We start from the raw sequence: 25,932 nt of genomic DNA, 5'->3' as shown, positions 1-25,932 counted from the left end.
GGTAACTGAGGTAATATGTACATGTGAGTAGAGTTAAAGTGACTATGCACAGATAATAAAAAGAGTAGCAGCAGCATAAAAGAGGGGGTGGGGTGCAAATAGCAATATACAATGCAAATAGTCCGGGTAGCCATGATTAGCTGTTCAGGAGTCTTATGGATCTAGACTGGAGCGCTCCGGTACCGCTTGCCGTGCGGTAGCAGATAGAACAGGCTATGACTAGGATGGCTGGAGTCTTTGACCATTTTTAGGGCCTTCCTCTGACACCACCTGGTATAGAGGTCCTGGATGGCAGGAAGCTTGGCCCCAGTGATGTACTGGGCCGAACGCACTACCCTCTGAGCAGCTGCCATACTAGGCGGTGATGCAACCAGTCAGGATGCTCTCGATGGTGCAGCTGTAGAACTTTTTGAGGATCTGAGGATCCTTGCCAAATCTTTTCAGTCTCCTGAGGGGAAATACGCTTTGTCGTGCCCTCTTCACGACTGTCTTGGTGTGTTTGGACCATGTTAGTTTGTTGGTGATGTGGACACCAAGGAACTTGAAGCTCTCAACCTGTTCCACTACAGCCCTATCGATGAGAATGGGGGCGTGCTCTGTCCTCTTTTTTTTCCTGTAGTCCACAATCATCTCCTTTGTCTTGATCACGTTGAGGGAGAGGTTGTTATCCTGGCACCACTCTGACCTCCTCCCTATAGGCTGTCTCATCGTTGTCGGTGATCAGGCCTACCACTGTTGTGTCGTCGGCAAACTTAATGATGGTGTTGGAGTCGTGCCTGGCCATGCAGTCATGGTTGAACAGGGAGTACAGGAGGGGACTGAGCACGCACCCCTGAGGGGCTCCCGTGTTGAGGATCAGCGTGGCAGATGTGTTGTTACCTACCCTTACCACCTGTGGGCGGGCCGTCAGGAAGTCCAGGATCCAGTTGCAGAGGGAGGTGTTTAGTCCCAGGGTCCTTAGCTTAGTGATGAGCTTTGAGGGCACTATGGTGTTGAACGCTGAGCTGTAGTCAATGAATAGCATTCTCACGTAGGTGTTCCTCTTGTCCAGGTGGGAAAGGGCAGTGTGGAGTGCAATATAGATTGAATCATCTGTGGATCTGTTGGGGTGGTATGCAAATTGGAGTGGGTCTAGGGTTCCTGGGATAATGGTGTTGATGTGAGCCATGACCAGCCTTTCAAAGCACTTCATGCTACGTGAGTGCTACTGGTCGGTAGTCATTTAGGCAGGTTATCTTAGTGTTCTTGGGCACAGGGACTATGGTGGTCTGCTTGAAACATGTTGGTTTTACAGACTCAGTCAGGGACATGTTGAAAATGTCAGTGAAGACACTTGCCAGTTGGTCAGCGCATGCTCAGAGTACACGTCCTGGTAATCCGTCTGGCCCTGCGGCCTTGTGAATGTTGACCTGCTTAAAAGTCTTACTCACATTGGCTACGGAGAGCGTTATCACATAGTCATCCAGAACAGCTGATGCTCTCATGCATGCTTCAGTGTTGCTTGCCTCGAAGCGAGCATAGAAGTGATTTAGCTCGTCTGGTAGGCTTGTGTCACTGGGCAGCTAGCGGCTGTGCTTCCCTTTGTAGTCTGTAATAGTTTGCAAGCCCTGCCACATCTGACGAGCGTCGGAGCCGGTGTAGTATGATTCAATCTTAGTCCTGTATTGACTATTTGCCTGTTTGATAGTTAATCGGAGGCCATAGCGGGATTTCTAATAAGCGTCCGGGTTAGAGTCCCGCTCCTTGAAAGCGGCAGCTCTACCCTTTAACTCAGAGCGGATGTTGCATGTAATCCATGGCTTCTGGTTGGGGTATGTACGTACGGTCACTGTGGGGAAGACATCATCGATGTACTTATTGATGAAGCCAGTGACTGATGTGGTGTACTCCTCAATGCCATCGGAAGAATCCCGGAACATATTCCGGTCTATGCTAGCAAAACAGTCCTGTAGCTTAGCATCTGCGTCATCTGACCACTTCCTTATTAACCGAGTTACTGGTGCTTCCTGCTTTAGTTTTTGCATATAAGCAGGAATCAGGAGGATATAATTATGGTCAGATTTGCCAAATGGAGGGCGAGGGAGAGCTTTGTACGCGTCTCTGTGTATTGAGTACAGGTGGTCTAGAGTTTTAACATGCTGGTAGAAATGAGGTAGAATGGATTTAAGTTTCCCTGCATTAAAGTCCCCAGCCACTAGGAGCACTGCCTCTGGATGAGTTTTCCTGTTTGCTTATGGCATACAGCTCATTGAGTGCAATCTTAGTGCCAGCATCGGTTTGTGGTGGTAAATAGACAGCCACGAAATATATAGAAGAAAACTCTCTTGGTAAATAGTGTGGTCTACAGCTTATCATGAGATACTCTACCTCAGGCGAGCAAAACCTTGAGACTGCCTTAGTATTAGATTTTATGCACCAGCTGTTGTTTACAAATATACACAGACCACCACCCCTTTTCTTACCGGAGTCAGCCGTTCTATCCTGCCGATGTAGCGTATATCCCGCCAGCTGTAGGTTATCCATGTCGTCGTTCAGCCACGACTCAGTGAAACATAAGATATTACAGTTTTTAAATGTCCCACTGGTAGGATATCCTTGATCTTAGGTCGTCCATTTTGTTTTCAAATGATTGTACGTTGGCTAATAGGATTGATGGAAGAGGCAGATTACTCGCTCGCCGTCGGATCCTTACAAGGCACACCGACCTATGTCCATGTCTCTTTCTCATGCGAATGACTGGGATTTGGGCCTTGTCGGGTGTCTGTAGAATATCCTTCGTATCCGACTCATTGAAGAAAAAATCTTCGTCCAATACGAGGTGAGTAATCGCTGTCCTGATATCCAGAAGCTCTTTTTGGTCATAAGAGATGGTGGCAGAAACATTATGTACAGAATAAATTACAAATAACGCGAAAAAACACACATAATAGCACAATTGGTTAGAGGACCGTAAAACAGCAGCCATCTCCTCCGGCACCATCTCAACAGTAATTTGCAATTCCATATGTGAAAACATTGCTACTGGAACATGTTAACAACACCTTTTCACGTGAGGAGAATAACACTATTTCACCACCACATGTGAACTTGCAATTTTACATGTGAAAGTTAGATATTTTTACATGTGAAGGTTTATTACATGTGAAACTGCAAATTAGATTTTCACGTGAATGTTTTTGCAATTCCACATGTGAACGTTTTTAACATGCAAAACCGCACATTTCACATGTGTAACTGCAATTCACATGTGAGGTAATGTTAACACCACCTTTTCTCACGTGAAAAGGTGGTGTTAACATACAGTGAGGGAAAAAAGTATTGATCCCCTGCTGATTTTGTACGTTTGCCCACTGACAAAGAAATTATCAGTCTATAATTTTAATGGTAGGTTTATTTGAACAGTGAGAGACAGAATAACAACAAAAAAATCCAGGAAAACGCATGTCAAAAATGTTAGAAATTGAATTGCATTTTAATGAGGGAAATAAGTATTTGACCCCCTCTCAATCAGAAAGATTTCTGGCTCCCAGGTGTCTTTTATACAGGTAACGAGCTGAGATTAGGAGCACACTCTTAAAGGTAGTGCTCCTAATCTCAGCTTGTTACCTGTATAAAAGACACCTGTCCACAGAAGCAATCAATCATTCAGATTCCAAACTCTCCACCATAGCCAAGACCAAAGAGCTCTCCAAGGATGTCAGGGACAATATTGTAGTCCTACACAAGGCTGGAATGAGCTACAAGACCATCGCCAAGCAGCTTGGTGAGAAGGTGACAACAGTTGGTGCGATTATTCGCAAATGGAAGAAACACAAAAGAACTGTCAATCTCCCTCGGCCTGGGGCTCCATGCAAGATCTCACCTCGTGGAGTTGCAAAGATCATGAGAACGGTGAGGAATCAGCCCAGAACTACACGGGAGGATCTTGTCAATGATCTCAAGGCAGCTGGGACCATAGTCACCAAGAAAACAATTGGTAACACACTACGCCGTGAAGGACTGAAATCCTGCAGCGCCCGCAAGGTCCCCCTGCTCAAGAAAGCACATATATAGGCCCATCTGAAGTTTGCCAATGAACATCTGAATGATTCAGAGGAGAACTGAGTGAAAGTGTTGTGGTCAGATGAGACCAAAATGGAGCTCTTTGGCATCAACTCAACTCGCCGTGTTTGGAGGAGGAGGAATGCTGCCTATGACCCCAAGAACACCATCCCCACTGTCAAACATGGAGGTGGAAACATTATGCTTTGGGGGTGTTTTTCTGCTAAGGGGACAGGAAAACTTCACCGCATCAAAAGGGACGATGGACGGGGCCATGTACCGTCAAATCTTGGGTGAGAACCTCCTTCCCTCAGCCAGGGCATTGAAAATGGGTCGTGGATGGGTATTCCAGCATGACAATGACCCAAAACACACGGCCAAGGCAACAAAGGAGTGGCTCAAGAAGAAGCACATTAAGGTCCTGGAGTGGCCTAGCCAGTCTCCAGACCGTAATCCCATAGGAAATCTGTGGAGGGAGCTGAAGGTTTGAGTTGCCAAACGTCAGCCTCGAAACCTTAATGACTTGGAGAAGATCTGCAAAGAGGAGTGGGACAAAATCCCTCTTGAGATGTGTGCAAACCTGGTGGCCAACTACAAGAAACGTCTGACCTCTGTGATTGCCAACAAGGGTTAAGTCATGTTTTGCAGAGGGGTCAAATACTTATTTCCCTTATTAAAATGCAAATCAATTTATAACATTTTTGACATGCGTTTTTCTGGATTTTTTTGTTGTTATTCTGTCTCTCACTGTTCAAATAAACCTACCATTAAAATTATAGACTGATCATGTCATTGTCAGTGGGCAAACGTACAAAATCAGCAGGGGATCAAATACTTTTTTCCCTCACTGTATGAACTCTAAACATCTATTGCAAATTTGATGTGTTTTTTTTGTAAGGGATAAAAACAAAGAGAGTCGCACACTCCATATGTATAACCTCCCAGTAATTTATTGGGTTAAAAAAAACTATGTTTCGGCATCACTGTGCCTTGTTCTTTTTTTTGTAAGGGAACACATGCATAAAACTCATATAAAGAAAGCTTTACAACACTATGATTCATACCTTCTTAGATTAGCATGTCCTTTGAGGGGGCTTCAAAATGTTATAATCAAGGAATTATGCAAATATTGTGGACATTATGATGCCATTGCCATTCACACCATTACATTCCTTTTGAAGTACAGTCTAGGATAAAGTTATCAATTTCTTGCATCTAAATTATTTAAAAAACTTTGACAAAGTATGACATTTTTCATAGTCACAGAAAAAAATATATATTTATGAGTCAAAATGGGAAAGACCTTCAAAATATCTTCCCAAAGGATCTCTCTGTTTCTCTCTTTTTCAAGCATTCACACAGGAAGACTTTTACAACACACAAAAACAGATCCTTCCAAAGTATCTCTTTCCCTCTCTCTTCTTCAAGCACTCAAACAAGATGTACACATTTTTATTTTTCTCTTTCATAGCGCCTGAAGATTGCCCCACAGGACAAGAGAGAGTCGTGAGAGAGGCCAGTTAATAACACTGTAGTATCGGCTGCTTCGATAATTTAGGATGTTTTCTCAAACTTTGCTCCGATATTTTCTTGGTGTCTGCATACAATTTACTGAAGAAATACAGTGGGGAGAAGAAGTATTTGATACACTGCCGATTTTGCATGTTTTCCTACTTACAAAGCATGTAGAGGTCTGTAATTTTTATCATAGGTACACTTCAACTGTGAGAGACGGAATCTAAAACAAAAATCCAGAAAATCACATTGTATGATTTTTAAGTAATTAATTTCCATTTTATTGCATGACATAAGTATTTGATCACCTATCAACCAGTAAGAATTCCGGCTCTCACAGACCTGTTAGTTTTTCTTTAAGAAGCCCTCCTGTTCTCCACTCATTACCTGTATTAACTGCACCTGTTTGAACTCATTACCTGTATAAAAGACACCTGTCCACACACTCAATCAAACAGACTCCAACCTCTCCACAATGGCCAAGACCAGAGAGCTGTGTAAGGACATCAGGGATAAAACTGTAGACCTGCACAAGGCTGGGATGGGCTACAGGACAATAGGCAAGCAGCTTGGTGAGAAGGCAACAACTGTTGGCGCAATTATTAGAAAATGGAAGAAGTTCAAGATGACCGTCAATCACCCTCAGTCTGGGGCTCCATGCAAGATCTCACCTCGTGGGGCATCAATGATCATGAGGAAGGTGAGGGATCAGCCCAGAACTACACGGCCGGACCTGGTCAATGACCTGAAGAGAGCTGGGACCACAGTCTCAAAGAAAACCATTAGTAACACACTACGCCGTCATGGATTAAAATCCTGCAGCGCACGCAAGGTCCCCCTGCTCAAGCCAGCGCATGTCCAGGCCCGTCTGAAGTTGGCCAATGACCATCTGGATGATCAAGGGGAGGAATGGGAGAAGGTCATGTGGTCTGATGAGACAAAAATAGAGCTTTTTGGTCTAAACTCCACTTGCCGTGTTTGGAGGAAGAAGAAGGATGAGTACAACCCCAAGAACACCATCCCTACCGTGAAGCATGGAGGTGGAAACATAATTCTTTGGGGATGCTTTTCTGCAAAGGGGACAGGACGACTGCACCGTATTGAGGGGAGGATGGATGGGGCCATGTATCGCGAGATCTTGGCCAACAACCCAACAACCTCCTTCCCTCAGTAAGAGCATTGAAGATGGGTCGTGGCTGGGTCTTCCAGCATGACAACGACCCGAAACACACAGCCAGGGCAACTAAGGTATGGCTCCGTAAGAAGCATCTCAAGGTCCTGGAGTGGCCTAGCCAGTCTCCAGACCTGAACCCAATAGAAAATATTTGGAGGGAGCTGAAAGTCCGTATTGCCCAGCGACAGCCCCGAAACCTGAAGGATCCGGAGAAGGTCTGTATGGTGGAGTGGGCCAAAATCCCTGCTGCAGTGTGTGCAAACCTGGTCAAGACTCTGGTCAAGGTATGATCTCTGTAATTGCAAACAAAGGTTTCTGTACCAAATATTAAGTTCTGCTTTTCTGATGTATCAAATACTTATGTCATGCAATAAAATGCAAATTAATTACTTAAAAATCATACAATGTGATTTTCTGGATTTTTGTTTTAGATTCCGTCTCTCACAGTTGAAGTGTACCTATGATAAAAATTACAGACCTCTGAATGCTTTGTAAGTAGGAAAACCTGCAAAATCGGCAGTGTATCAAATACTTGTTCTCTCCACATAAAAAAAAATTACAGATGGAGAGGCCATAAAACTTTAGACATTTTACAAAACTACAGAATATCAGAGTTCAGAACAGAATTGAGTCTGACACCAATATTTTTTCCTGAACTTGTATACACATTGTAATTAAGCCTGTTATGGCTAGGGTAATATTGGGCTGAGACCAGGGGCGGTGTGTTCAATAGGGCGATATGGGCGACGCACTGCCAAACGGGAAAAGGAAGGGATTTTTTTTCTAATCAATTATATCACGGCAACAGTAGTTATCAGTGTTGTAATCCTGGGATAGGATAAAGTATTCCTTCTAACCCCCCCCCCCCCCCCCCCCCCCCCAAATTGTAAAGTGGTTATCCCACTGGCTATAGGGTGAACGCACCAATTTGTGAGTCGCTCTGGCTAAGAGCGTCTGCTAAATGACGTTAATGTGCCCCTGAGCAAGGCACTTAACCCTAATTGCTCCTGTAAGTCGCTCTGGATAAGAGCGTCTGCTAAATGACTAAAATGTAAATGTAAATGTAATCTAGACGTGTCTGGTCTGATCTGCCACTAAATGTCCAATCAGGCTAAAGTCGTGCTTCAAATGGCCACCCCCCCTTTTTGGGCGATTTCAGTCAGGTTGAAAATCGCCCAGAAGTCTGTCATAGACTCCCATGTAAAATCTATTTTTTTCAAATTTCAGAGCTTTCAATACAATCTCTATGGGTGTCTGAGGGCTTGCACTTACGCGCTTTCGTCATACGTAACGTAACCATGAACGTAACTAAGAAAAGACCGGGTAGCAGCCTCAATCAATTCACTACTACTGTAAAAATGGCTAGCCTTCAGTGCAACTCGATTGTGTCTTTGAAAGAAGTTCCTTTTTGTCGGCGAACAAATCAAGATAAATTGGCAACGAAACAATTAGGACCTCCCAGACCAAATTTAATAATTCAACAGGTTTCTACTAAAGGCGGAAAGTCCTACACCCGAGGATTTTCCAAAAATTGGTACTAACGAAAAAAGAACATTGCCACTCAACTGGATGAGGGATACAGGCTAGCTGTCCGCCGCCACAACGATGAGGTTAGTGTTGATAATCACAAGTTTACTGGAGAACTGAGACCAAGTAGAGACTTTGGACAGGGTGGATATGGTATAATAAAGGCAGTTTATTCAGAGGTAAAGATATCTGGAATCGCGTGCACGGACCCGTTCGTCAAACTCTTAGGGAGCTATACATTAAGCCCCATTACTTACCATATCAGATAAGAGAAATTGCTGCAGCTACATATATTTTACATCCTGGCCCTACATAGTTCACTATTTGCATCACTTACCAAAATATTACATGTGGTCATATATGCTTTGAAAGTGGAGATGCCATAGAACGTCAAAAAAGTAAACATTGCTGGAGACACATTGCCGTTTTGGAGAAGACATCGCGTTTGCTAGCGAAGAGATTTGTTGTGGCAAATGAACTTGGGCTGGGAATTGCCAGGAACCTCACGATAAGATATATGCATTGCGAGTCTCATGATTCTATACGTATTGCGATTCGATACTGTGATTTTATTGCGCACCATATGTCTGTTGCAGAGGGATCAGAAAGCCATGAGAACGAGTTTTGATCAGTCATGGAAATAAAAGTGCTGAAAACAAATTGGCTCCCAATGTGAAAAGATTGAGAACAAGCTATGAAGGAACAATAATGGTGTTTTGGTGCAGGTACAGCCAACTAGCGCTAAAATATTGCGATATTGTCAATACAGTATATCGTAAAGTATCACTATGTAACTCGATTTCTTTCACCCCAATCCCTCAAATTAACGGTAAATAACTGAATTGTTTGCCCCACATTTAGCTAAGATGATTAGCTAGCCAGCTAAAATGTTTTATTTAGTTAGCAGTCGCATCTACAATAGTTTACTGTCAATAACATGTCTCCAAAAATGACGTGGTGTCTCCAATTGTGTTGACATTTGACAATTGCGATGCGCATCCATGAGTATCCACTTTCTGTAGCTCAGCTGGTAGAGCACGGCGCTTGTAACGCCAAGGTAGTGGGTTCGATCCCCGGGACCACCCATACACAAAAATGTATGCACGCATGACTGTAAGTTGCTTTGGATAAAAGCGTCTGCTAAATGGCATATTATTATTATTATTATTATTATTATTATCTGAAGAGAGCCCCGAAACATTGTGTGCAGACATTTTATGCAATAAATGAAGTAGGTTGAATCTAGTAGTTCTGATCTTCTGATTGGTCCTGATGAGTTGGGCGAGGTCCCCTCCAGGCTACTGTCACTGTTGCATTGGCTCTGAGTCGGGTTCTCTGTCTTCAAATGTTCAGCCTAAGAGAGGGGATTTTTGTGTGTGTGTGTGTGTGTGTGTGTTTAACAGTGATGATGTGTGTGTGTGTGTGTGTGTGTGTGTGTGTGTGTGTGTGTGTTTAACAGTGATGATGTGTTTGTGTGTGTGTGTGTCCTCAGAGCAAGAACTCGTGAGTTGGAAGAACTGAGAGGCCTATGGCGTGGGTGTTGTCCTTGGCTGACAAGATAGGACCCTTTTGTCCATTGTTATTGGATAGGAACATAACTTATAACCAGCTCCTGACCTAAATAGATCTTAGCACAACATTTTACTCAACATATCATATTCCATATTCACTATAACAAATATATTTACTACGACATTAGCAAGAACCGCCACATCCTCAGCCGGCTAATCCAGTGTGTGAAGTTTTGCGGAGTGTTTGAGTTAGCTTTGCGAGGCAAAGATGAAACTGAGGGCTCCACCAACCCTGGTAAGCCAACACTTTTGAGATCAGTCAATAAATGCTTCTGGTATTGACTTATATGCTGCCCCTGTCTTCATGTTGTTGCTGGACATATCTTTTTTAAAATGTGTGTAGGTCACCTAAATCATCAGAAAAATAGCCCCCCCTGAGAATTTTTTCAGGAGCCGCCACTGGCTGAGACGAACCAGGTTTTAATCCCTGCTAGGGTATTACTCACTTCCGCCATTCACTACAGTATCTATGACTGATTCTTCCTTATGCCCTATCAACCTCTATTGTCTGGAAGGCTTAAGGGAGGATGAATGAACCCTTTTAGCCAGACTCTGCACAAACTCCACCATGCTCCCAATACATATGTCATATTCAGGGCAGACAAGATCATGCAGAAAATGTGTGAATGGCTCACCCACAGCATTATGAAAGATGAGGAACTGTTGATGTTTGCGACATTCAGCATTGTGGTGAATGCTTTTACTGAACTTTGAGTATAGTTTGGGAACTTTGATGGTGAACCTTGGCAAATGTAGATTTATTCTGTCTAACTTGAATTTATATGAGCATACTCTGGCCTTGAAGTAGAATCCATCTCATCGAGCCACGAGATGTCAAACAGAAAAGATGGATGCCTTTATGCAAGGTCCTGTGTGTGTGTGTGTGTGTATGTGTGTGTGTGTGTGTGTGTGTGTGTTACTGCATGTAGAGTACTTACCTCTCCCTGTTGAATTTAAGCGAGTGCAGGATGGCTGGGCGTCTCTGGCGAAGGTTCCACAGGTGTAGCGTGTCGTCTGCACACGCCGTGACCAGCGCCCCCTGAAGGTGAGACAAACAAACAGAACACAGACAGTCAGTACACTGGGTTGGGGTCAATTCGAATGGAAGGCAGTCAATTCAGGGAAAAATTGCATTTATTTTAAATGACTTCTCAATAAACTGAAAAGTAGAAGGTATTTATTTCTAACTTTTTTCAATTTCTGAATTTTAAATACAAATCACTTCCTGAATGAACTGCCTTCAATTTGACCCCAACCCTGGTACACTGGCTCCATCATTACTATGCTGATCATTGCTATGTAAACCGTGAACTAATGCTACTCATAATTAACCCTGACTCTCGAAATGTCTACCAAACTACGATCAATACATACCCCTGAGCAACTGCATATTCCTGCCAAGGAACGGTACTTATAATAACTGCAAATCAGTTTCAAAAGGTGGGAGGAAGACTGAACCCTTACGGAAAAACGACATGAATTTCAAATGTAAACACGTGAACACGTGATCTTGTGTGATCACATGTGATTTAATGTGAAGTTAATGTGAAAACATGTGACAACATGTTAAGCAACATGTGACACGTGAAGCAACATGTGATAACATAAGACTACACGTGACTGACAACATGTGTATCAGAACATGATCTTACGTGAAATTAATGTGCCAACATTTGAGCACACGCGAAAACCCAGGTGTCAAATGTAATTTAGAATATTTTACTTTGAAAGGCATCATTGACATTAATTACATTTAAAGAGTCATGGTCCCCTGGAGGTTTTTGTCTAGTTATGGTCAAAATATGGTAAATCTACAACTACACTTAAGAAATATATACAGTGAGGGAAAAAAGTTTTTGATACCCTGCTGATTTTGTACGTTTGCCCACTGACAAAGAAATTATCAGTCTATAATTTTAATGGTAGGTTTATTTGAACAGTGAGAGACAGAATAACAACAACAAAAATCCAGAAAAACGCATGTCAAAAATGTTATAAATTGATTAGCATTTTAATGAGGGAAATAAGTATTTGACCCCCTCTCAATCAGAAAGATTTCTGGCTCCCAGGTGTCTTTTATACAGGTAACGAGCTGAGATTAGGAGCACGCTCTTAAAAGGGAGTGCTCCTAATCTCAGCGTGTTACCTGTATAAAAGACACCTGTCCACAGAAGCAATCAATCAGATTCCAAACTCTCCACCATGGCCAAGACCAAAGAGCTCTCCAAGGATGTCAGGGACAAGATTGTAGACCTACACAAGGCTGGAATGGGCTACAAGACCATCGCCAAGCAGCTTGGTGAGAAGTTGACAACAGTTGGTGAGATTATTCGCAAATGGAAGAAACACAAAATAACTGTCAATCTCCCTCGGCCTGGGACTCCATGCAAGATCTCACCTCGTGGAGTTGCAATGATCATGAGAACGGTGAGGAATCAGCCCAGAACTACACGGGAGGATCTTGTCAATGATCTCAAGGCAGCTGGGACCATAGTCACCAAGAAAACAATTGGTAACACACTACGCCGTGAAGGACTGAAATCCTGCAGCGCCTGCAAGGTCCCCCTGCTCAAGAAAGCACATATACAGGGCCGTCTGAAGTTTGCCAATGAACATCTGAATGATTCAGAGGAGAACTGGGTGAAAGTTTTGTGGTCAGATGAGACCAAAATCGAGATCTTTGGCATCAACTCAACTCGCCGTGTTTGGAGGAGGAGGAATGCTGCCTATGACCACAAGAACACCATCCCCACCGTCAAACATGGAGGTGGAAACATTATGCTTTGGGGGTGTTTTTCTGCTAAGGGGACAGGACAACTTCACCGCATAAAAGGGACGATGGACGGGGCCATGCTGGCTGGTGAGAACCTCCTTCCCTCAGCCAGGGCATTGAAAATGGGTCGTGGATGGGTATTCCAGCATGACAATGACCCAAAACACACGGCCAAGGCAACAAAGGAGTGGCTCAAGAAGAAGCACATTAAGGTCCTGGAGTGGCCTAGCCAGTCTCCAGACCTTAATCCCATAGAAAATCTGTGGAGGGAGCTGAAGGTTCGAGTTGCCAAACGTCAGCCTCGAAACCTTAATGACTTGTTGAAGATCTGCAAAGAGGATTGGAACAAAATCCCTCCTGAGATGTGTGCAAACCTGGTGGCCAACTACAAGAAACGTCTGACCTCTGTGATTGCCAACAAGGGTTTTGCCACCAAGTACTAAGTCATGTTTTGCAGAGGGGTCAAATACTTATTTCCCTTATTAAAATGCAAATCAATTTATAACATTTTTGACATGCGTTTTTCTGGATTTTGTTGTTGTTATTCTGTCTCTCACTGTTCAAATAAATCTACCATTAAAATTATAGACTGATCATGTCTTTGTCAGTGGGCAAACGTACAAAATCAGCAGGGGATCAAATACTTTTTTCCCTCACTGTAAACGCAACATGTAAAGTGTTGGTCCCATGTTTCATAATCTGAAATAAAAGATCCCAGTAATGTTCCATATGCACAAAAAGCTTATTTCTCTCAAATTCTGTGCACAAAGTTGTTTACATCCCTGTTAGTGAGCATTTCTCCTTTGCCTAGATAATCCATCCACCTAAACAAAAATATAAACGCAACATGTAAAGTGTTGGTCCTATGTTTCATGAGCTGAAATAAAAGATCCCAGAAATGTTCCATACACAAAAAAAGCTTATTTATCTAAAATTCTGTGCACAAAGTTGTTTACATCCCTGTTAGTGAGCATTTATCCTTTGCCAAGATAATCCATCCACCTGACAGGTATCAAGAAGCTGATTAAACAGCATGATCATTACACAGGTGCACCTTGTGCTGGGGACAATAAAAGGCCACTCTAAAATGTGCAGTTTTGTCACACAACACAATGACACAGATGTCTCCAGTTTTGAGGGAGCGTGGAATTGGCATGCTGACTGCAGGAATGTCCACCAGAGCTATTGCCAGATAATTGAATGTTAATTTCTCTACCATAAGCCGCCTCCAACGTCGTATTAGAGAATTTGGCAGTACGTTCAACCGGCCTCACAACCGCAGATCACGTATAACCACACCAGCCCAGGACCTCCACATCTGGCTTCTTCACCTGCAGGATCGTCTGAGACCAGTCATCCGGAGAGCTGATGAAACTGTGGGTTTGCACAACCAAATAATTTCTGCACAAACTGTCAGAAACCATCTCAGGGAAGCTCATCTGCGTGCTCGTCATCCTCACCAGGGTCTTGACTTGACTGCAGTTCGACGTCGTAACTGACTTCAGTGGGCAAATGCTCACCTTCATATATCACCTCTACTTTACCTGTCACACTAGACCCACTTCAATTTGCTTACCGCCCCAATAGATGCACAGACGATGCAATCGCCTTCACACTGCACAATGCCCTATCCCATCTGGACAAGAGGAATACCTATGTAAGAATGCTGTTCATTGACTATAGCTCAGCATTCAACACCATAGTACCCTCCAAGCTCATCATTAAGCTCGAGTCCCTGGGTCTGAACCACGCCCTGTGCAACTGGGTCCTGGACTTCCTGACGGGCCGCCCCCAGGTGGTGAAGGTAGGAAACAACATCTCCACTTCGCTGATCCTCAACACTGGGGCCCCACAAGGGTGCGTGCTCAGCCCCCTCCTGTACTCCCTGTTCACCCATGACTGCGTGGCCAAGCACGCCTCCAACTCAATCATCAAGTTTGCAGACGACACAACAGTAGTAGGCTTGAATACCAACAATGACGAGACCGCCTACAGGGAGGAGATGAGGGCTCTGGGAGTGTGGTGCCAGGAAAATAACCTCTCACTCAACGTCAACAAAACAAAGGAGATGATCGTGGACTTCAGGAAACAGCAGAGGGTGCACCCCCCTATCCACATTGACGGGACTGCAGTGGAAAAGGTGGAAAGCTTCAAGTTCCTTGGCGTACACATCACCGACAAACTGAAATGGTCCACCCACGCAGACAGTGTGGTGAAGAAGGCGCAACAGAGCCTCTTCAACCTCAGGAGGCTGAAGAAATTCAGCTTGGCACCTAAAACCCTCACAAACTTTTACAGATGCACAATTGAGAGCATCCTGTCGGGCTGTATCACCGCCTGGTACGGCAAATGCATCGCCCGCAACCGCAGGGCGATTCAGAGGGTGGTGCGATCTGCCGAACGCATTACCGGGGGCAAACTACCCGCCCTCCAAGACACATAGAGCACCCGATGTCACAGGAAGGCCAAAAAGATCATCAAGGACATCAACCACCCGAGCCACTGCCTGTTCACCCCGCTCTCATCCAGAAGGCAAGGATCTGTACCCATTTCCTGGAAGCTGAAATGTCCCAATTCTTCCATGGCTTGCATACTCACCAGACATGTCACCCATTGAGCATGTTCGGGATGCTCTGGATCGACGTGTACGACAGCGTGTTCCAGTTCCCACCAACATCCCGCAACTTCACACAGCCATTAAAGAGGAGTGGGACAACATTCCACAGGCCACAATCAACAGCCTGATCAACTCTATGCGAAGGAGATGTGTCACGTTGCATGAGGCAAATGGTGGTCACACCAGATACTGACTGGTTTTCTGATCCACGCCCCTACTTTTTTTAAAAGGTATCTGTGACCAAGAGATGCATATCTGTATTCCCAGTCATGTCAAATCCATAGATTAGGGCCTAATGAATTTATTTCAATTGACTGATTTTCTTATGAACAGTAACTCAGTAAAATCTTGAAATTGTTGCATGTTGCGTTTATATTTTTGTTCAGTGTAGTTACTGTATGTTTACAGATAAATTCAGGTGTTAATGTTAAAGGACAGTATGCTGCTGTATTGTGATTACTTGGGACTCAACCTCACAATGCAACCTCACAACACAGATTGGCAAGAATACATTTCTGCACTTTGTAAAGTTGCAGTAAAAATAAATATATAAAACACCTTGAAGGTGTTATTTCTATAAAATTACAGTATGCTTCTGTATTCTGATTTCAATTAGTGTAAAGAATCTTGTATATTTTTTTACTGTGACCACACTTCGGACTTAAACAGGATTTGAACTCATAACCTCTTGGTTGCTACCCAATATTTTGAATATCATGTACCATCACTGCACTTTGATAGGTGGGGGCAATGTACTGGTCTCATAAGCATATTTGGGGGGCGTGGTCAACCGTTAGTGGAAGTGTTATAGCTGTTTAAGTGTTTGATGGTTATGCTGATGTGAGTAGAGCACTTTCTTTGATACTGTCTTCTCGGCAAACATCATAAGAGATTGTGTCAGTAACGAGCTGAACTGTGAAGAGGTTATTGTGTATTTTCCAGTAACTTACTGGCAACTTGTTGCCAGAAGTTTCTGTCAATTTGTCCTTTCTTAACTGGAAACGTCTTGTCAGTAAGTTGTTGTAAAAGTTACAATAACTTACTGGCAAAACCACCTGTGCCTTCACTGACTCTTCTGTTGACAACATCACTTGCTGATTGGCAGCATACTGTAACAGCGGCAGGTTATCAGAAGATTGCAGGTGTGGCTTATTATTAGCTTTCAGCAAGCTCTTTTTGGTCTCCTATAAGAGGGAATGTCATCCCAGTTAAACATTAAGCTTGTACAATCTGTTCTCCACCCCTGATATACACTGAGTGTACAAAACATTAGGAACACATTCCTAAAAAAAAAAAAAATAATAATAATTTATAGTTGCCCTCAGAACAGCCTCAATGGACTCTACAAGGTTTCGAAAGCGTTCCTTAGGGATGCTGGCCCACGTTGACTCAAATGCTTCACGCAGTTGTGTCAAGTTGGTTGAATGTCCTTTGGGTGGTGGACCATTCTTGACATACACAGGAAACTTTTGAGTGTGAAAAACCCAGCAGCGTTGCAGTTCTTGACACACTCAAACCAGTGCGCCTGGCACCTACTACCATACCCCGTACAAAGGCACTTTTGTCTTGCCCATTCACCCTCTGAATGGCACACATACACAATCCATGTCTTAATTGTCTCAAGGCTTAAAAATCCTTCTATAACCTGTCTCCTCCCCTTCATCTACACTGATTCAAGTGGCTTTAACAGGTGACATCAATAAGGGATCATTGATTTAACCTGGATTCACCTGGTCAATCTGTCATTGAAAGAGCAAGTGTTCCAAATGCTTTGTACACTCAGTATATATATATATATATATATATATATATATATATATATACATACATATATATATATACACAGTGGGGGAAAAAAGTATTTAGTCAGCCACCAATTGTGCAAGTTCTCCCACTTAAAAAGATGAGAGAGGCCTGTAATTTTTATCATAGGTACACGTCAACTATGACAGACAAATAAAGGAGAAAAAAATCCAGAAAATCACATTGTAGGATTTTTAATGAATTTATTTGCAAATTATGGTGGAAAATAAGTATTTGGTCAATAACAAAAGTTTCTCAATACTTTGTTATATACCCTTTGTTGGCAATGACACAGGTCAAACGTTTTCTGTAAGTCTTCACAAGGTTTTCACACACTGTTGCTGGTATTTTGGCCCATTCCTCCATGCAGATCTCCTCTAGAGCAGTGATGTTTTGGGGCTGTCGCTGGGCAACACGGACTTTCAACTCCCTCCAAAGATTTTCTATGGGGTTGAGATCTGGAGACTGGCTAGGCCACTCCAGGACCTTGAAATGCTTCTTACGAAGCCACTCCTTCGTTGCACGGGCGGTGAATTTGGGATCATTGTCATGCTGAAAGACCCAGACACATTTAATCTTCAATGCCCTTGCTGGTGGAAGGAGGTTTTCACTCAAAATCTCATGATACAAGGCCCCATTCATTCTTTCCTTTACAGGGATCAGTCGTCCTGGTCCCTTTGCAGAAAATCAGCCCCAAAGCATGATGTTTCCACCCCCATGCTTCACAGTAGGTATGGTGTTCTTTGGATGCAACTCAGCATTCTTTGTCCTCCAAACACGACGAGTTGAGTTTTTACCAAAAAGTTCTATTTTGGTTTCATCTGACAATATGACATTCTCCCAATCCTCTTCTGGATCATCCAAATGCACTCTAGCAAACTTCAGACAGGCCTGGACATGTACTGGCTTAAGCAAGGGGACACGTCTGGCACTGCAGGATTTGAGTCCCTGGCGGCGTAGTGTGTTACTGATGGTAGGCTTTGTTACTTTGGTCCCAGCTCTCTGCAATTAATTCACTAGGTCCCCCTGTTTGGTTCTGGGATTTTTGCTCACCGTTCTTGTGATCATTTTGACCCCACGGGGTGAGATCTTGCGTGGAGCCCCAGATCAAGGGAGATTATCAGTGGTCTTGTATGTCTTCCATTTCCTAATAATTGCTCCCACAGTTGATTTCTTCAAACCAAGCTGCTTACCTATTGCAGATTCAGTCTTCCCAGCCTGGTGCAGGTCTACAATTTTGTTTCTGGTGTCCTTTGACAGCTCTTTGGTCTTGGCCATAGTGGAGTTTGGAGTGTGACTGTTTGAGGTTTTGGACAGGTGTCTTTTATACTGATAACAAGGTGCCATTAATACAGGTAACGAGTGGAGGACAGAGGAGCCTCTTAAAGAAGAAGTTACAGGTCTGTGAGAGCCAGAAATCTTGCTTGTTTGTAGGTGACCAAATACTTATTTTCCACCATAATTTGCAAATAAAATCATAAAAGATCGTACAATGTGATTTCCTGGAGAAAAAAAAATCTCAATTTGTCTGTCATAGTTGACGTGTACCTATGATGAAAATTACAGGCCTCTCTCATCTTTTTAAGTGGGAAAACTTGCACAATATATATATATATATATATACACACACACACACACACATACACACACAGCGCATTCGGAAAGTATTCATACCCATTTACCTTTTACACATTTTGTTGTTCTAAAATGGATTAAATTATTTTTTCCCCACATCAATCTACACACAATACACCATAATTACAAAGTGAAAACAGGTTTAGACATTTTTGCAAATGTATAAAAAATTAAAAACAGAAATACCTTATTTACATAAGTATTCAGATCCTTTGCTATGAGACTCGTAATTGAGCTCAAGTGCATCCTGTTTCCATTGATCATCCTTGAGATGTCTATAGAATTTGATTGGAATCCACCTGTGGTAAATTCAATTGGTTGGACTTGATTTGGAAAGGCACACACCTGTCTATATAAGGTTAAACAATTAACAGTGCATGTCAGAGCAAAAACCAAGCCACGAGGTTGAAGGAATTGTCCGTAGAGTTCCGAGACAGGATTGTTTCGAGGCACAGATCTAGGGAAGGGTACCAAAACATTTCTGCAGCATTGAAGGTCCCCAAGAACACAGTGGCCTCCATCATTCTTAAATGGAGGAAGTTTGGAACCACCAAGACTCTTCCTAGAGCTGGCCGCCCAGCCAAACTGAGCAATCGGGGGAGAAGGGCCTTGGTCAGGGAGGTGACTAAGAACCCGATGGTCACTCTGACAGAGCTCCAGAGTTCCTCTGTGGAGATGGGAGAACCTTCAAGAAGGACAACCATCTCTGCAGCATTCCACCAATCAGGCCTTTATGGTAGAGGAGCCAGACAGAAGCCACTCCTCAGTAAAAGGCACATGACAGCCACTTGGAGTTTGCCAAAAGGCACCTAAAGGACTCTCAGACCATAAGAAACAAGATTCTCTGGTCTGATGAAACCAAGATTGAACTCTTTGGCCTGAATGCCAAGTGTCACGTCTGGAGGAAACCTGGCACCATCCCTACGGTGAAGAATGGTGTTGGCAGCATCATTCTGTGGGGATGTTTTTCAGCGGCAGGGACTGGAAGACTAGTCAGGATCGAGGGAAAGATGAAAGGAGCAAAGTACAGAGAGATCATTGATGAAAACCTGCTCCAGAGCGCTCAGGACCTCAGACTGGGGGCGAAGGTTCACCTTCCAACAGGACAAGAACCCTGAGCACACAGCCAACACAACGCAGGAGTGGCTTTGGGACAAGTCTCAATGTCCTTGAGTGGCCCAGCCAGAGCCCGGACTTGAACCCAATCGAACATCTCTGGAGAGAACTGAAAATAGCTGTGCAACAACGTTCCCCATCCAACCTGACAAAGCTTGAGAGGACCTGCAGAGAAGAATGGGAGAAACTCCCCAAATACAGGTGTGCCAAGCTTGTAGCATCATACCCAACAAGACTCGAAGCTGTAATCGCTGCCAAAGGTGCTTCAACAAAGTACTGAGTAAAGGGTCTGAATACTTATGTAAATGTGATATTTCAGTTTTTGCTTTCTCATTATGGGGTATTGTCTGTAGATTGATGAGGGAATAAAAACAATTTAATCAAATTTAGAATAAGGCTGTAACGTAACAAAATGAGGAAAAAGTCAAGGGGTCTGAATACTTTCCGAATGAACTGTATATATACACACTACCTGTCAAAAGTTTGGATACCTACTCATTCAAGGGTTTTTCTTTATTTTTACTATTTTTTACATTGTAGAATAATAGTGAAGATATCAAAACTATGAAATAGCACACATGGAATCATGTAGTAACCAAAAAAGTGTTAAACAAATCAAAATAGATTTTATATTTGAGATTCTTCAAATAGCCACCCTTTGCCTTGATGACAGCTTTGCACACTCTTGGCATTCTCTCAACCAGCTTCATGAGGTAGTCAACTGGAATGCATTTCAATTAACAGGTGTGTCTTCTTAAAAGTTAATTTGAGGAATTTATTTCCTTCTTAATGCGTTTGGGCCAATCAGTTGTGTTGTGACAAGGTAGGGGGTATACAGAAGTTAGCCCTATTTGGTAAAAGACCAAGTCCATATTACGGCAAGAAAAAGCTCAAATAAGCAAAGAGAAATGACAGTCCATCATTACTTTAAGACATGAAGGTCAGTCAAAATGGAACATTTCAAGAACTTAGAAAGTTTCTTAAAGTGCAGTCGCAAAAATCATCAAGCGCTATGATGAAACTGTCTCTCATGAGGACCGCCACAGGAATGGAAGACACTCTGCTGCAAAGGATAAGTTCATTAGAGTTACCAGCCTCAGTAATTGCAGCCCAAATAAATGCTTCACAGAGTTCAAGTAACAGACACATCTCAACATCAGCTGTTCAGAGGGGACTGTGTGAATCAGGCCTTCATGGTCGAATTGCTGCAAAGAAACCATTACGAAAAGACACCAATAAGAAGAATAGACCTAATTGGGCCAAGAAACATGAGCAATGGACATTAGACCGGTGGAAATTTGTCCTTTGGTCTGGATTCCAAATTGGAGATTTTTGGTTCAAACCGCCGTGTCTTTATGAGACGCGGTGTGGGTGAACGGACGATCTCTGCATGTGTAGTTCCCACCGTAAAGCATGGAGGAGGAGGTGTTTTGAAGTGGAAATTGCCTTTGGCTGCATGGAGCAGCATTAAGTGAAATCCCATTCAGTCTTGTTTACAAGTTGGAATATTGGATTGTGATATGTAATCTACACCTCAATAAGGCTGATAGAAATCCTCTAACACAAGTAGGACGGTGTGGATTCATGACAATGACAATGACAATGACTAAACGATTAGCCAGTCACCAATTTGACCGCTCTCACAACCCTGCTACACTACAGCCATCGGGCATCCGGCATTGAGGGAACGCTTCCTCTGAAATCAATGCAAGCCGCAGGTTCAATTCTTGATGGCTGACGCGCGTTCATTCTATTTTGTGAATGGAACTAATGAAGAAAAAAAAGGATTTTGGTTGTTTTCTGGTGTGGCAGGTACAACGTCACATTAAACTCCATCTATGCGGGTGTCGGCTATCGTGTGTTTATGCTTGATCTGATTGAATCTAGTCCTTAATGTCAAGTGTCCCTGAGCACTGCTACTTTTTAGCTGGTGTTGTCAGATATTCGCACAATTATTGAGTTGATTCCGGGTAACTTTTAGCAAAGTGCAGAAATGTATTCTTGCCAATAAATCTCTGGCTGATTTATGTCATGGGCACAGACCTGGTGGCGAAGCAGGAAATTCAGGATGCTGTCATTTAAGAGGTTATGAGTATAAATCTCAGGTGTGGTTGAGTCCCAAGTGTGCTAACCAATGTTGAGGTCAATTCCATTTAAGTTCCAGTCAGTTCAGAAAGTAAACCAAATGTTCCGGTATTGAAAATAATTTATTAGAATTGGAATTTCTGTGTACTACTTCCTGAATACAGTTTGTTGTTGAGAAAAAAATACAGTTCAGCTGTACAAATACATTAAAAGTAGTTTCCACTATTTTCACTGCAACTCAGTAGGTGGTAACTTACTATAAAATTACAGGAAATGTTTGTAATAGTTTGTGCATCTAATGTAACCTACAGTGGGGAAACTTCAAACAAGCAAGATTTCTGGCTCTCACAGACCTGTAACTTCTTCTTTAAGAGGCTCCTCTGTCCTCCACTCGTTACCTGTATTAATGGCACCTGTTTGAACTTGTTATCAGTATAAAAGACACCTGTACACAACCTCAAACAGTCACACTCCAAACTCCACTATGGCCAAGACCAAAGAGCTGTCAAAGGACACCAGAAACAAAATTGTAGACCTGCACCAGGCTGGGAAGACTGAATCTGCAATAGGTAAGCAGCTTGGTTTGAAAAAATCTACTGTGGGAGCAATTATTAAGAAATGGAAGACATACAAGACCACTGATAATCTCCCTCGATCTGGGGCTCCACGCAAGATCTCACCCCGTGGGGTCAAAATGATCACAAGAACGGTGAGCAAAAATCCCAGAACCACACAGGGGGACCTAGTGAATGACCTGCAGAGAGCTGGGACCAAAGTAACAAAGCCTACCATCAGTAACACACTACGCCGCCAGTGACTCAAATCCTGCAGTGTCAGACGTGTCCCCCTGCTTAAGCCAGTACATGTCCAGGCCCGTCTGAAGTTTGCTAGAGTGCATTTGGATGATCAAGAAGAGGATTGGGAGAATGTCATATGGTCAGATGAAACCAAAATATAACTTTTTGGTAAAAACTCAACTCGTTGTGTTTGGAGGACAAAGAATGCTGAGTTGCATCCAAAGAACACCATACCTACTGTGAAGCATGGGGGTGGAAACATCATGTTTTGGGGCTGTTTTTCTGCAAAGGGACCAGGACGACTGATCTGTGTAAAGGAAAGAATGAATGGGGCCATGTATCGTGAGATTTTGAGTGAAAACCTCCTTCCATCAGCAAGGGCATTGAAGATGACACGTGGCTGGGTCTTTCAGCATGACAATGATCCCAAACACACCGCCCGGGCAACGAAGGAGTGGCTTCGTAAGAAGCATTTCAAGGTCCTGGAGTGGCCTAGCCAGTCTCCAGATCTCAATCCCATAGAAAATCTTTGGAGGGAGTTTAAAGTCTGTGTTGCCCAGCGACAGCCCCAAAACATCACTGCTCTAGAGGAGATCTGCATGGAGGAATGGGCCAAAATACCAGCAACAGTGTGTGAAAACCTTGTGAAGACTTACAGAAAACGTTTGACCTGTGTCATTGCCAACAAAGGGTATATAACAAAGTATTGAGAAACTTTTGTTATTGACCAAATACTTATTTTCCACCATCATTTGCAAATAAATTCATTAAAAATCCTACAATTTGATTTTCTGGAATTTTTTTTCTCATTTTGTCTGTCATAGTTGACGTGTACCTATGATTAAAATTACAGGCCTCTCTCATCTTTTTAAGTGGAAGAACTTGCACAATTGGTGGCTGACTAAATACTTTTTTTCCCCACTGTATATGTTTAAATGCAATTGAAAGTGAGGCATTCCAAGTTAATTTGCAGGACGGGACAAAAAGTACCCAAGTGCATTGCGATTGACAGTAAATATATAGCAAAACACTAATACAGTATCCTATTACTGTAGAAACTTACCTTATAACGACTGTAAAATGTACCACAAAATTAACAGCAATGGCTAACAGTGTAGTTTCATGTTATCACATGTTGAACCACGATTTCACATGTGGAAAATTACAATGTCACATGTGAAAACATATGAAAATGTGTTTTTGGAATACTTCACGTGACAACATGTTGAATAATAAATACTGAATAAATAAACATACACAATGTAGTCATGTATGTTAAAGTGTGTCAAATATGTAAGTTGAAAACACTGTGTTAAAAGCACTGTGTAGGTATCATAACCTGTGAAGTCTCGAAAATGTGAATCCACATGTGAAAGGTTGTTATCACGTGAAAATCCACATGTGGAACTTCATTTGAAATATCATCACATGTGAAGTGTTCCAAAAACACATGGTTTCCCATGATTTCACATGTGGAAAATCCACATCATCACATGTAAAGTGTTCCAAAAACACATGGTTTCACATGATTTCACATGTGCAAAACCTGTGGCAATGTCACATGAAATCATGTGGTTTTTCCATAAGGGAAATGGAGAAAGAGGGAGATCTCTTCTTCTAGCCATGGTAGCCAAAATAATGGGCAACTGTGCATTTTAATACATGACCCGAAGCATGATGAGATGTTAATTGCTTAATTAACTCAGGAACCACAGCTGTGTGGAAGCACCTGCTTTCAATATACTTTGAATCCCTCACTTACCCAAGTGTTTCCTTTATTTTGGCAGTTTCCTGTATGTGTGTGGGTGTGAATATGCATTGTAAAGCATATGTGTCTGTATGTGTGAATGTATGTGTTGACAGTAAGCCTAATCAGCAGTCATGCCCGAGTACAGTGAGCAGACACCAGCAGAATGCATCTGTATATGTCTCTGGAGACAGGAGCATTATTTGCAGAAACATACAGGTGAGAAATGAGGTCCCCAGACACAGAGTTTGACAGTTATTACTTGGAAATACAGGTCTATGACACAGATAATCATTATTTGTGAATCTACTACGTACACACACCATAAATCATACACACGCAGCACACACACACAGATTTGGGGCCATAGTTCAGACCTGTGAGAGTGAGTAAACAGGACATTGTTTAGCCTAGTACAGCCTAACCCTCTGGCACCAGACACAATGACTATGTCCCAAATGGCACCCTATTCCCTATGCAGTGCACTCATTTTGACCAGAGCCCTATGGGCCCCGGTCAAAAGTAGTGCACTACATAGTATTCCCTATGTAGTGTACTACTTTTGACCGGGGGCCATAGGCTGCCATTTGGGACGCAGTCAATGAGAACTGAGAGGAGAGGGGTCTGTCCCTCGCTCGCTGTCGTTTTTTACTGAGGGATGTTTAATGAGGTGTTGAATCAGACATGTTCCTATAGCCCTGTGGATGTACAGTTGAAGTCGGAAGTTTACATACACTTAGGTTGGAGTCATTAAAACTCGTTTTTCAACCACTCCACAAATGTCTTGTTAACAAACTATAGTTTTGGCAAGTCGGTTAGGACATCTACTTTGTGCATGACACAAGTAATTTTTCCAACAATTGTTTACAGACAGATTATTTCACTTATAATTCACTGTATCACAATTCCAGTGGGTCAGAAGTTTACATACACTAAGTTGACTGTGCCTTTAAACAGCTTGGAAAATTCCAGAAAATGATGTCATGGCTTTAGAAGCTTCTGATAGGCTAATTGACACCATTTGAGTCAATTGGAGGTGTACCTGTGGATGTATTTCAAGGCCTACCTTCAAACTCAGTGCCTCTTTGCTTGACATCATGGGAAAATCAAAAGAAATCAGCCAAGAAGAAATGGTAGACCTCCACAAGTCTGGTTCATCCTTTGGAGCAATTTCCAAACGCTTGAATGTACCACGTCCATCTGTACAAACAATAGTACGCAAGTATAAACACCATGGGACCACGCAGCCGTCATACCGCTCAGGAAGGAGACCCTTTCTGTCTCCTAGAGATTAATGCACTTTGGTGCGAAAAGTGCAAATCAATCCCAGAACAACAGCAAAGGACCTTGTGAAGATGCTGGAGGAAACAGGTACAAAAGTATCTATATCCACAGTAAAACGAGTCCTATTTCGACATAACCTGAAAGGCCGCTCAGCAAGGAAGAAGCCACTGCTCCAAAACCGCTATAGAAAAGCCAGACTACGGTTTGCAACTGCACGTGGAGACAAAGATTGTACTTTTTGGAGAAA

The 25,932-nt window shown here is 42.8% G+C and overlaps 1 protein-coding gene across 1 annotated transcript in view; it reads right to left on the bottom strand.

Moving 5' to 3' along the window:
- Positions 1 to 25,932, bottom strand: part of stxbp5l (syntaxin binding protein 5L) — a gene marked incomplete at its 5' end in the record, with an annotated part of 245,729 nt that overhangs the window by 115,450 nt on the left and 104,347 nt on the right. The window contains one exon of the mRNA XM_084162475.1: positions 10,767 to 10,867. Coding sequence (XP_084018601.1) covers positions 10,767 to 10,867 — 101 coding nt within the window. The remainder of the gene's footprint in view (positions 1 to 10,766; positions 10,868 to 25,932) is intronic.

The sequence above is a fragment of the Coregonus lavaretus genome (assembly GCF_964263955.1).
Source record: "Coregonus lavaretus genome assembly, chromosome: 5".
Taxonomy (NCBI): Eukaryota; Metazoa; Chordata; class Actinopteri; order Salmoniformes; family Salmonidae; genus Coregonus; species Coregonus lavaretus.
This window is presented reverse-complemented; position numbering and strand designations above follow the sequence as displayed.